General features: G+C 48.1%; 1 protein-coding gene across 1 annotated transcript in view; it reads left to right on the top strand.

Annotated features, from left to right (window-relative positions):
* The window catches only part of LMCD1 (LIM and cysteine rich domains 1), a 56991-nt gene extending 47782 nt beyond the window's left edge, over positions 1-9209 (top strand). The window contains exons 5-6 of the mRNA XM_006070770.4: positions 6244-6459; positions 8552-9209. Of these exons, the coding sequence (XP_006070832.3) occupies positions 6244-6459; positions 8552-8710 (375 nt within the window). The 3' untranslated portion in view covers positions 8711-9209. The remainder of the gene's footprint in view (positions 1-6243; positions 6460-8551) is intronic.
* The last annotated feature ends 4725 nt before the right edge of the window (positions 9210-13934 follow it).

Below are 13934 nucleotides of genomic sequence, written 5' to 3'. Positions count from 1 at the left end.
GACCTGTTACCTAGGGCCACACAGAAAACCACCCCAGGATGCAGCAGCTCAGAGCACTGATGTCTGTGTTGCTCACAAATCAGCAGTTTGGGTAGGGCTCAGCGGGCTAGCCTGTCTCCAGCCATGATGCTGGGAAGACGGAGAAGGCTGGGGCTGGACTATAGCAGGGGCTTTGGCCTCTCCCTATCTCTGTGTTTTCTCTGCGTAGTTTCCCTAGAAAGGGGGCCTCGGGAATTTTTCCCAGTCCCCCGCCTCCGCCTCCACCTAAACTCACAAAGAAGAGTTGGTGGAAGCTGAGCTGCCTTTTATGACCTGCCTCGGGAATAGACAGCATCCCGTCTGCCACATTCGGTTCTACAGGAATGAGTCACTGAGGCAGGACCCATGTGAACAAAGGAATCAGACGCCCACTGGTGGGAGGAAGGTCCGCAGAGCCGCCAGCATCATTTCCACACATCACAGTGGGCGGAACCCAGCCCTACAGGGTCTGAGCTTCGGAGGCAACTGAACCTAGCATGCTCCTCCGCTTTCTCAAAGCAGGTGTTTACAAAGACCCGAAGTACGGGATAGACAAAAGCCTCTCATTTAGACCCTTGTGATAAATACTTTCACCATTTGAACAGGGACAGGGCGAACCTTCTGCGTGAAGAGACGTTCACGGGAGAAATGTCACGTGTGTTCTACTTATGACAGGTCTGGGGACTTCCCTGGTGGTCCGGGGGCTAAGAATCCATGCTCCCAATGCAGAGCACCTGGGTTTGATCCCTGCTCAGGGAACTAGATCCCACATGCTGCAACTAAGACCCAGAGTAGCCAAATAAATAAATAAATATTTTTAAAAAAAAGAAAAGAGAGGTCTGTGCGACAGCTCCTCTCCCCAAGGGACAACAGTCTGAAAACTAGGTCACATGGCAACCAGAACATGGACGGATTCCCATGAGGAAGCTCTGATTATAGCCAGTTGGAAGTCTGAATGAGAACCCACTGACATGCCAATGATCAATGTTCTTCTCTGCTCCTTTTAACCAGTCCCAAAGGACTTCTACTGGACCACGCTGTCTCCTCCAGAGGGGACATCGCCTGGGAATGACTATATTGAGCTTTCTTCAGAACAGTATAGAACTGAAGCATCCCAGGAATTCAAATTGGCTTTTGGGCCAACTGAACCTAACTGGTGATGTCATTTTTGCTGAGTTTATATATATAAGGTCATGTTTAAATGCTGTATGACAGTGGTTCATGAACTGTGGCCCCCTGATTACCCCAGCATCCCCTAGGAGTCTGCAAATTCCTTCCCCACCCCCAGATCTACTCATCAGACCCTGCAGGGTTGGGGAGGTGCTGCACCTCCCTGTCTGGAACCGGAGAGCACGGTCTTAGAGGGGGTACGATGGGAGAGGGAGACAAGCAGGCCTGTCAAGCCAGGGACTGGTTGTAGCCAAGTCTGGGGTAGTGACAGGATGGAAGTCGCCTGACTTAATTCTCTGGCCTTGTACAGAGAGAGAGAACAGACATGGAAAAACACAGAGCCCGCGGGTGGGAGGAATGACCTCCTCACACTCCACGTGCTCATGGTCCTTCTGAAAGGAACCCAAGCCTCCAAACCAGAAGCAGATCCTGCCTGAGACATCGTTGTCATCTTAGGAAATGGATTTAGCTCCTCCAGGCCTCAGCTTTTTATAAATAGGGCTGGGTAGGGATGAAAGTAGATTTTAGCTTATTAGTACTGAACCGTTATAAAGTTCATTATTCTAGGATCTCACTTAATCCATGTACCAGGCCTATGATGTTCTGAGTATCATTAGTAGTATTTTCCATTTGACGGATGGAAAATACTAAGGCACAGAGAGGTTGGTTAACTTGCCCAAGGTCACACAGCTAGCCCCCTCCTCCCTCAAGCATCCACTGCAGTTTAGAAACTGTAATCCTCAGTACTGAGGATGATAGAATAAGTTTATGGAAAGAAAGGCCCCGGATCACAGGACCCAGGCAGGCTGGGCCTTCGGACTCCTGGTTGCCAGGATGCCCCTGGTGGCTGAGGGGCCGCCAGATTGATAGAGCCAGGACACTATCAGATCTCTCATCCTTTGGGACCACAGGGAAGGGGGCATGGAAAACAGTTCAGAGGCAAGAAGAAATTGGTTCCTGACGCATGTTGACAGGACTTACTAACCAAACATCATGTTTTCGTAAAATGGCAGTGACACTGTTTGCTTTAAAAAGGATCGGCTTAAAAGAAAAAGGACTGGCTACTGGTAGTAATGGGGTGCAGAGCAGGAATGCTGGGGGACAACGAGGGAAAAGACACTCCCCAAAGAGGCCCTGGCAGAGCCCTCTCAGACAGTGCTTCCAGAATTCTCCCACGGCATGAACCAGAACTCAGCACTCTTGGCTTCCAGAACCAGCACGGGCTCCCCATTACCTCCAGAGTGAGGTCCCAACCCACAGTTGGGAGTCACCCGTGATCACCCCAGACTGCCTCTCTGACTCACATCCCTCTGCTTCCTTCTGTGGGTCGCAGGCACCTACCAGCACCACCACTCCCCCCCGCCCCAGGCACACCCGGGCGCATTTACATCCCTTCCTTTTCCCACCTCTGTGTTAGAAAAACAGCTGGAAATTTGAAGTTGGGAGCCCCACTGATGTTGCCTGGTGATACCTGACCAGGCATGATGGATGGACAGAAAGCCCTTCTGTGTGGGAGAACAGGGGCTGGACACGTCATTCTGTGAAATATGGAAAGACAGATGGATAGGAAACTCACTTGGTTCTCAAACAGCCCTCGCCAGACAGCTGACACTTCGCAGCTATGCTTAAGAGATGTGACAATCAATGAATGTGGATGCGTTATCTGTTTTTCCCATAAGGCTTCACAGGTGGCTCAGTGGTCAAGAATCCACCTGCCAATGCAGGAAATGCAGGTGCAATTCCTGGGTGGGGAAGATCCCCTGGAGGAGGAAATGGCAACCCACTCCAGTGTTCTTGCCTGGAGAATCCCATGGACAGAGGAGCCTGGCGGGCTACCGTCTGTGGGGTCGCACAGTTGGACATGACGGAGCAGTCATACACAGGCAGGCTCTGATGAGTTCCAGGTGAGCTGGGGCTCAGTCACGTGCAAGGGACAGGGTTTCGCTCTGGGGAGGAACTCACACACATCATTCTTGTGGGCATAAATGAAACCACAAATCCAGTATGGTCCAAGGCACGTCATCAGGCAGCCAGGACTAATTAATCAAACGCGTTCCTATCTGGGCACGCGCTCAGCCACGGCTGTGCTTAGGGACCACTCTCAGTACATGGGCTTATTTTGTCACTTGGTTTTCTTTCCCTGATTATCACCATTTTAATTGTATTTCTTCTTCATTTAAAAGAATATATTAAGTATGCAATTAAAGTATATAAATAAGACAAAGTGTTTAGGCTTTGACTATATGCCTACTCATCCTTACATAGCAAAACAATAAATATCTCTATTTGGGCTGACATATAATTAGTGCTTAGTAAGACAGTATGTTCATTTCAAGCCATGGGTCAACAAGCATTTCTATAGAGGGCCAGGTAATCAATTAATTAGGTGTTATGGGCCAAGAGTTAAAATCAGTGATATCACATAAGAACTTTTTGTGGCAAGAGAGAAAATAAATGTCCACAACTTTTTGAAATTCAAAATAAAGTAGGATAATTAAGACAGGCTTTTACAGTACATGTTGTATTAGTCAACTTGGGCTGCCATAAAGAATATCACAGACCAGGGGGCTTAAACAACAGAAATGTGTGTTTTTACAGTTCTGGAGGATAAAAGTTCAAGCTCAAAGTGCTGACATGACTGGGTTCTGGTGAGACCCCTCTTTCTGGCTTGTAGAGGGCCCCCTTCTCAGTGTTTCCTCACATGGCTTTCCCTGTGGGTACACCCAGAGAGAACAGCAGAAGGAGAGCCAGCCATCTCTGGTCTCTCTTCTTCTAAGGACACAAGTCCTGTCTGATTAGAGTCCCACCCTAATGACCTCGGTTAAACTTAATGAACTCCTTAAAGGCCCTATCTCCAAATACAGTCGCACTTTAGGGCTTCAACATATTAATTGGGGGAGGTGAACCATTCAGTCTGTAACACAGGCCTGCTCGTGAAAAATGGAATTCTCTGGGGGCAGAAAAACATGCCAGTAAATTGGAGTTCAAACATAAGATGCATTTGAAGCTGATGGTTCCTACAAGAACAGGCAGAAGCTGTGTTTGCCACAGTTGTGCCAGCACTGATGGAAAGACCACCCAGTGGAGTAGAAAGAACCTCGGCTTTGGGGTCAGGCTGGGCCCGTGTTGAAATCCCAGCTTTGCCTCCCGTCAACCGTTGCTACTCGACAGTGACTGAATCTCTGTGAACCTGGGTTCTGCCATGTTTGGGGGGTGGGGGGGGAGGGGGAGGGAGGGAGCAGGACATACAGGTCTCCCTAAAAGGAAAATAACTCGAGAAGGGAAAGTAACTCTCTTGGGTTTCCATAAGGGTATCAGTCAGGAGTGAAACGGAGAAGGCAATGGCTCCCCACTCCAGTGCTCTTGCCTGGAGAATCCCAGGGATGGGGGAGCCTGGTGGGCTGCCGTCTATGGGGTCGCACAGAGTCGGACACGACTGAAGTGACTTAGCAGCAGCAGCAGCAGGAGTGAAAACACCCACGCATAATACTGGATATACACCTGCCCCCGGGAGATGACAACCAGTATCACCCTCATCACTGGAGTTCTGGGGAGTGGGCAAGAACTCCAGAACAACTGGAAAGATTTTACAGATTGAGGATGCCGTCCGGATAGGATGTGATGGGAACAGCCATTTACCTCTGTGGTAAATACCAAATATTTGACCAGAACCCCTCCACGGTTATTAAAAACAAGGCAAGTCTGAGAAACTATCATAGCCCAGAGGAGCCTGAGGAGACATGGTCGCTGTCCGTAATGCAGGATCCTGGATGGGATCCTAGAAGAGGAAAGGGACATTAGGTAAAATCGAAGCACATTTGGAGAAAGTTTGGGCTTTAGTTAATAATAACATACCAGTACTGGTTACCTGATTCTGACAAGTGCACCGTATTCATGTAAGATGCCAAGCAAACAGGATGGTGGGTGTGGGGTCTGCAAGAGTCCTCTGCACTAGCTGTACAATTTTTTCTGCAAATCGAAAACTTCTAAAATTTTAAGTTTATTAAAAGGCAAACCCTAGCATCCAGTATCGTGCATCGAACCTGGACTGGCGACTTGTTTCATACATGATATTATTGGGGCTGGTGCACTGGGACGACCCAGGGGGAGGGTGTGGGGAGGGGGGAGGGAGGGGGGTTCAGGATGGGGGGCACGTGTACCTGTGGCAGATTCATTTCGATGTTTGGCAGAGCTAATACAATATTGTAAAGTTTAAAAATAAAATTAAAAAAAAAGAAATACAAATCAAAAAGAAAAAAAAAAGGCAAACCCTGCGCAGGTAAAAGATTCATTCAAAGTGCAAGGTGGACCAGTGGGTTTTACTGTGTTGAAAACAGGGATGAAAGTCTGGTTGGTATGGTTTCAGACTCTACATTAACTTGCTTCTGAGAAACTGCCGCTTGTCAAATTTTGATTAATAGCAAAGAAAAATAGTTCAATTATCTGGAAGGGCTATTTAAAAATGCCTTTTTCAATTCCTCAGAAAACCCCATAATGCAAAAGATGAAAAGCTAAAGCAGTCACAGAAAGTGAGAAATTCTCTACTGAGCCAGTCATTAGAGGTCTGCAAAAATGTAAACAAGTCCACACTCTGACTCAATTCCTGTTTTCCTGTTTTGGAAAATACAGTTATTTATAATTACAAATATTTATATTGACATGTTGTTGGTTTTCTATTTTTAATGAATTAATAAGTAGTTATTTAACTTTTTCCTAAGTTATGATTTCTCATATGGTAAATACCATGAGCTATTAACCCATATGAACAGAAACTCTTGGAGGTTCTCAATAATTTTTTAAGAGTCTAAAGGCCCTGAGAACAAAATGTGTGAGAATCATTGTACTAAACAAATACTTCAGTCCTCACAACTCCCTGCTAGGTAGGTAGTAGTATTATTCCACATTGCACGTGAGAAAACTGAAGGACAGAGAGGTACCGTAGCTTGCTCAAGATCACTCAGGAAGCAGAGGACTGGCGTTAACACTGGAACCCGGGCCATGATGCACTCCTGACGACCTTGTGTCCTGGGGCTCCGCCCCCACCCTTCCTTCCAGGTCTGTGAGCTCTGCAAGGGCGTGGCCCCCGCCGACAGCCCTGTGGTCTATTCAGACAGGGCAGGCTACAGCAAGCAGTGGCACCCTGCCTGTTTCGTGTGCACCAAGTGCTCCGAGCCGCTGGTGGACCTCATCTACTTCTGGAAGGACGGGGCGCCCTGGTGTGGCCGTCATTACTGCGAGAGCCTGCGGCCCCGGTGCTCCGGCTGCGATGAGGTGAGGACCTGCGGGGGTGGACGGTGGGGTAGGCGTACCTCTGACTGCAGGAGAGGACCCCGAGGCCCAGGAGGGTGTGGTTTCGCCAATGATGTGATCCACAGGTAGGAAAACTGGGGCTCAGAGCCCCCTTCACACTCTTGGCCTCTGTTTTCCCATCTGCAAAATGGGCAGAAATTAGTTCCTGCCCCCAGGTCTGTTGGGATGCGTGGGACACAGAGCACCTGTCAAATCTTATCCTAGGCAGGAGACCCGGCACTTAGTAAGTGCTCAGAACATCATGGGGTGTGCCCGGAGGCAGACAGAACACGGTCATACCTGGCTCTGCATATGGGTCCCTAACTCCTGTGTCACAGTTTTATCACCTACAAAATGGGAGGGTGACAGTGCCCACCCCATGCAGTTGCTGTGAGGACAAACGAGATCATGCCCTAAAATGCTTGGCATGGGCCCGACCTAGTGACTAAAAAAATAGAAGCTGCCATGACTCTTAGAATCAGGTAATACACGATGAGACAACAGTATTATTGTAACGTGTAGCATCAGCATAACACAAGCCAACAGTTAGAGATGCTAGGAAAGGGGCGCAGCTCTCCAATATGGGTTTAGACTAGAGGCACTCACAGGTGTGTGAATAGTGACAGGAACGGTTATGGCAGTAGCAACTACTGTCTGCATGCCCTTGGTGACGCGAAACTCGCTACCTTCACCTTTGGCACACATGAGGGTTAGAAATGCCTTCTTCACTTTGAGCTAGGATCTTCCCCTCCCACCTTCCACATGTTGCTCTCTGTGAGAAGTTCAGTTCAGTCGCTCAGTCGTGTCGGACTCTTTGTGACCCCATGAATCGCAGCATGCCAGGCCTCCCTGTCCATCACCAACTCCCGGAGTTCACTCAAACTCACGTCCATCGAGTCGGTGATGCCATCCAGCCATCTCCTCCTCTGTCGTCCCCTTCTCCTCCTGCACCCAATCCCTCCCAGCATCAGAGTCTTTTCCAATGAGTCAACTCTTCGCATGAGGTGGCCAAAGTACTGGAGTTTCAGCTTTAGCATCAGTCCTTCCAATGAACACCCAGGACTGATCTTCTTAAGAATGGACTGGCTGGATCTCCTTGCAGTCCAGGGGACTCTCAAGAGTCTTCTCCAACACCGTGAGAAGTTAAGACCCTGTAATCCTCCTATATCGCAACTGTGTGAGCAAGAGCGTTAAGAAGGGAAAAGGGCTGTGAGCAGGCCTGGGCCCCAGCTTACATTTTAAGGACCACAGTATGCTCGTGGTAACCCCTCCTCGTCCTACTGTGCTGTAGACTTTTCCGTGATGTGCTGTTTACATCTTACAACAGCCCTTTAAGGGGAGGGAATCACTATCTCCATTTGACATCTGAGGAAAGTGTAGCTCAGAGGGGTCAGTGCTAATCACACAGCCTTGACTTTGTCTCTGTTACCATTCCAAGTACTCCATCTGCAGCAACACTTGGAACACTCATAAAACCCCCTGGGCTGGGTGGTATTTATATCCCCATCCTACAGATGTGGAAACTGAGGCACAGGGAGGTTGAGAAATTTGCCCCTAGTCATGCAGCTGTTAAGTATGTAAATGAACATTCACACCTGATCCCTGTTTGACCTCGAGATGAGAAGGCACATTTAACCAGTGTGCTGTTCCGCTCTCTGGTTCCTCACCAGATCACACAGATGTTCCAAAGTTCACTTTGTTCCAAGCCCAAGTACCGCTGGGTGTGCCGCCTCTTGCAGACTGGCCATTGGCCACTTGGCTGTAGCGAGGCGGTCTTCACCAGCTCAGAGCACAACTGGGCTTTGGATTTGACCCACAGAGCATCACAGATGCCAGATTCATAAAACCTGCCAATAGCGGAGGTTGTGGGTTTTTTTTTTCCATCCGAGATGCTAAGATGCAACCATGATCTTCATCAAATACCGTACTTAACTGCCTGAGACTTATGTCAGATTTCTCCATTGAAGCATTCAAAGGACAAAACAAGAATGGGGGAGGAGGGACCACCATCTCACATGCCCCGTCTCCTCGGGATAGAACCTGAGTTGTACGTGTCTTCTGCTCCCCTCCCCAGATAATCTTCTCAGAGGACTACCAGCGTGTGGAAGACCTGGCCTGGCACCGAAAGCACTTTGTGTGCGAGGGCTGCGAGCAGCAGCTGGGTGGCCGGGCGTACATTGTCACCAAGGGTCAGCTCCTGTGCCCGACATGCAGCAAGTCCAAACGCTCCTGAAGGGCTGACTGCCCACGGCCGGAACCCACAGGATCCTGCTGAGGAGGGGAGCCCAGTGCGCCAAGGCCATCCTAAGGGTCTGGTGAGACAGCCAGCAACAAGAACAGTCATCTTTTTTTCAGTGGGAATATATATACACACATATATTCTAGGTTGGGTGGTGATGGATCCTTCAGGGTCAATAGTTTCAAAGCCAAAGATGTTCTGAGAAGTCTTAGGATGCAGTTGTTTTGTCGTTGTTGTTGTTTCCCTGCTACCAATGAAAGGCATCCTGCCAGGGCTCTCTAGGAGGAGTTTCCCAGAATGCAACTCTGAGTGATCAAATCCTGTAGCTGTAGGGTGTGCGTACTTTCTCGTGAGTGTGGAGGCTCCTCCAGGAGCAGCCTGGGATCCCAACGATCTTTTGTTTCCTCCTTTTCAAATGGAATTTGAATTTTAAATAAAAAAAATAATGTTGGCATGATAAATACACCAATAAAAGTTTTATGAAGTTCGCATACACCTTAATCTTATTATTTCCACGTGGCCAGCATTTCAGGGCATCTGTTTTGCCCCAAGACCCTGAATGCTGGCGCTGGTGGCAGAAGGCCCCGGAAATGCTGGTGTGCCTCTTCTTCAGCTGTGTCTAGTCAGACTTCTTTGGGGACTGTAGGTCCTCAGGGCAGGACCCTCCATGGCCCAGTTCCAGGTAGCCCCAGGGCACTGATGGAAATGAGAGTGCTGTGTTTCACGGGAACCTAAAAACAGCCTCCTAGAAACTTAGGAGCAGCAATTCAATGCTCTCAGAGCTGAGGCAGGTGATGAGTGAGCCCCTCTGGGAGTGAGACCAGGTAGAGTGTTCAGAAAGGGCCACCTAAGCTCAACCGATGGGTGCCACATGGGACATGGTGACCAGTGCAGGCCGACCTGAGTTATATGGACTTCATGAGAAATCACTCCCTGTTGTAAATGTTGCCAACCAAACAGACTAGCTCATTGGCTAGTTTCTCTTTTATGACCTTGGTGCACTTACAGCCTCCAAATTCATTTCCTTCCCACAGTTTCAGGAAAAAAAAAGACATTTCCCTCTCTACTGGAGATTTAAGTGTAAAAAGACCCGAGTCTTAGTAGCTCACAGTCCAGGCAACCATGGCCTTTCTTAAACTGCCCGTCTGTTGCCCAATTTCTTTACCTTCACCACTCAACTTCCACTCACATCATCTTGTCTACAATAGCCCCATTCACGTGCCTTGCAAGCTCGATGAAGCTATGGCCATGCCCTTCCCAGGTGGTCCTCTGTGTCCAGCTCCTCTCTCCAGCCACCCTGCTTCTCTTCCATGTCCACCTTTTCAAAGAGAAGCTTCCAGATGCATTCTTCCTGCTTCCCAGTTGCCTCTCAAGAACAAAGTCCTCACCCTGACATGTAAATCCCTCCAACACTTGGCTTAACTGTCTTTCTGGTCTTAAAACCTTTCTTTCTCTAGATTTCAATTTCCTTATTTCTCTTAAACATTCAGGAAACTCCTCTGGATCAAGACCTCCCCTTCTCCCCACATCCCTTTTCTGTGCTGGTTCCTTGAAGGCCAACTCCTCCCCACTGAAATTCTGTTCTAGAAGGTGCTTCTGAAACATAACCTTCTCAGCCCTTCCTATAGCACCAATGGAATATTCACTCATACATTCCCTCATTCATTCATTCACAAATATTCACTGAGCACTATAGAGTTCCAGTTCCTCTGCTGAGTACAGGTGGGGATGGTGCTCACAGAAAGAATAATGCCCCTGGACTTTACAGTCTGTGCAGGAAATGGGCCTTGGGCAAATATTCCCACAAGTAGATTTAAAATTACTGCTACTATAGATGCTATAGCTTCAAAACTGGCTCAGTGGAAAAGAATCTGCCTGCCAATGCAGGGGTCACAGGAGGCACAGATTCCATCCCTGGGTCGGGAAGATTCCCTGGAAGAGGAAATGGCAACCCACTCCAGTATTCTTGCCTGGAGAATTCCATGGACAGAGCAGCCTGGCAGGCTACAGTTCATGAGATGGCCGAAGAGTCAGACACGACTTAGCAACTGAGCACGCATGCATGTACTCATGGGTACTATAAAGGCGGTGGTGGGGAAACGTGTCTCTATAAAGCAAATGAAAGAGACTGGGCTTAATCAGGGATGTCTGGAAAGGTGTTCCTGGAAAAGCGACATGTGAACTGAGATCTGAAGAGGGAAAGGAAGATGTTAAAGATGGATGCCTGGGTGGCATGTGCAAAGGCCCTGTGGCTGAAGCAGCACCAGTTTATTCAGCACCTATTTATTGCTGTTGGAGACACAGTGGTGACCACGGTCCATGGACAGGTGTGGCAGGTCCAGAGAGGGAGCACGGATGCTGAGGCACAAGGGGCTCATCAGCTTTGTGGGCAGCAGACAAGACCGGTCTCTGTCCTAAGAGCAATAGGAAGCCTGCAAAGAGTTTTCAGCAGGGGTTGGTGATGGCTGGACAGAGAGACCACGGGATACATGAAGCCCCAGAGTGATGCCTGCCTGAGTTTGTCCTGGTGCCTCTGTCCACACTATCGTGGACAGGAGTGATGCCCCCCACAGACTCTTGTGGACACCACCCAGAGCATGCTCCTGCCTTCCCAGTGTCCACTAATGACACTGACCTTGCACTTGGAATACCCGAATCCCCTCTGACACCCCCTTCTGATGGGCACTCAATGCAGCCCTCTCTCCCATCGCCTCTTCCTTCCATCCCCAAGGCTGTACTTTACCTTGTATGTTTTCTGCCCAGATTGACAATGGTCTCCTAGTGAGTCTTCCTGCCACAAACTCACCCTGTCCACACACTGCTCAGCTAGACCTTTCAGAAACACAGCCCCGCCATGCAGTCTCCTCTACAAAACACGGGCACCTTGTTCACACACAGGAGAAGGTGGAAAGCTTTGTGGGCTTCCCTGGTGGCTCAGCTGGTAAAGAATCCACCTGCAATGCAGGAGACCTGGGTTTGACCGTGGGTTGGGAAGATGCCCTGGAGCAGGGAACAGCTACCCACCCCAGTATTCTGGCCTGGAGAATTCCATGGACTGTATAGTCCATGGGGTCACAAAGAGTCGGACATGACAGAGAGTTTCACTCCTAGCTTTGTAGTCAAACTTCTTAATTTTCCTGGCCCCAACCCACCTTACTTCCCGCTTTCCTTTCAGAAGCCAAATGCACACACCCCAGCTTCCCCCATCTCTGCTGGCTGCTCCGGCTGCTCCCTTTGCCCGGAGTTCCCCACACGGCGCCCTATTACTGCCTGGCCCATGGGGCTGCCAGAGCTGAACGGGATTCTGCATCAGAATTGGAAGGACCTGCGCTCTAAAGTGCTACAACTCATGCCTGGTTTATCCCTATGTCAGCAGGAAGAGCGCTGTCACGCTCATCACTGCCATTCCCCGGCCTCACCCTCCCTCCAAGAGCGCTGTAGGTGCCCTTCCCCTTCACCCGTGTTCCCCAAACCCCCTAGGCTTACGGCGATCAGTGCACTGACTCTATTGTGCTCTAAATAATAGTTAGAGAAAGGCTCCCCTATGCGCTTCTTGAGACAATACATGCTGTCATCACCTTTGGTCTCCAATCCTTAGAATAATGCTTAGCAACTAAATCAAAGAACAAATTGCAGAGGGCCCTGGGATGATGCACTGTTGCTAATGGCAGTGGGTTCCAAACGCGCCGAAATCAAATATGGGAACTTCAGTCTGAGGCAGACGTTGCTGGCCCCACTTCCTTCTTCTTGGTGGGGACAGCCCATTCCCAACACATACACTCATTCTCCCAGCCTCTTTGGCAGCTGGAGGACAGGCATGTGACTTGCGCCAGGCCAGTGGGGCTTCGCCATAGGGAAGCTACTTAAGAATGCTTTCTTCTTTGAGGAAAAGAGATGCTCTGGAGGAAACAGTCCTGCTTTCCTTTTCTTTTGATATAATTGCAAACTTCGAGTCTCAAAAAGAGAACAAAGAACTTGACTTCTTGAACTTCGTGAGAGTGTGGCTGACACAATGCCCCACTGCTCCTGAATATTTTAGTGTGTGATTCCTACACACAAGGACGTTCTCCAACCTAAGCATGAAATAACATCAAAAATAGGGATTAGCATTCTACCTTCTCATTCTCAGATCTTGGTCATGTTTCACCAGTTGTTCCAATAATGTCTTTTATAACAAAAAGATCCAGTCCAAGATTACATACTGCAGTTAACTTAACTTGTCCCTTTTAGCTTTCTTCAGTTGGGAAATAATCCCATTTCTTGCCATGACACTTACCATCTTAACATCTTAAATGATTAAAGGTTACTTAATGAGTAGACTGTCCATCAAATTGGGTTTGAGAATTGATATTCTCTTATAATTAGATTCAGGTTATGCTTTTTTTGGTAGGAAGCCCACAGGAATGATGCCGTTTTCCTTTCATTGCATCCTATAAGATAATACAAGATTCTTATTTGTTCCACTAGTGTTGATATTAATTTTCAACACTTGATTATACTAGATTCTTTCATTATAAAGTTACTCCTTTTCTCTTTGTACTTAATGACTATTTTGTGGGAAGATACTTTGAGACTATGTTAATATCCTGGTTCCTCATCAAAATTCCACCCACTGCTTGTCAGTATCCATTGAGGTTTCTTGAATGATTTAATTATCACTACAATAGTTGCCAAATGCTGATTTTCTTCTAATTCAATCATTCCTTCCATATTTATCAGTTAGCATTCTACTACAAGGGAAAGCTTTATTTTCTCCCTATTTATGTATTTATTCACTGTTCTGTCAGTTTGGAGTTACAGATGTCTATTTTATTAAATTGCTTATTATCTATTATTCTCATTATTACTTTTGATGCTCAAACTGTCCCAAATATGGCCAACAAAGACTTTTACAAGCAGGCTGTTATACTCTTTCTACAGGTTGCCATCATGCCTCGAACATAATTTTACATTCTGGTACCACAAGGAGCTCTCAGCTCATTTTATGCTTTTCCTGCCCCAGCTTTGGATTCAGCAGTTTCTCAGGAAGTCCCATCTTCTTAAGTTGGGTGCTGGTGGGTGGGAGCTCCTGGCACCATCTTAGAACCATGAGGAGACACGTGAACCAAGTTAATAAACTGAGGGAGATGGAGCTGAGACTTAAACAGTACCTAGATCCTTGGTTGCGTCATCAAGCCAGTGAACTCACTTCCGCCTTTCCTGTTACATGAGACACTCT

Source organism: Bubalus bubalis, chromosome 21 (genome assembly GCF_019923935.1).
Source record: "Bubalus bubalis isolate 160015118507 breed Murrah chromosome 21, NDDB_SH_1, whole genome shotgun sequence".
NCBI lineage: Eukaryota > Metazoa > Chordata > Mammalia > Artiodactyla > Bovidae > Bubalus > Bubalus bubalis.
The sequence above is the reverse complement of the archived record's forward strand: the minus strand, read 5'-3'. Positions and strand labels throughout refer to the sequence as shown.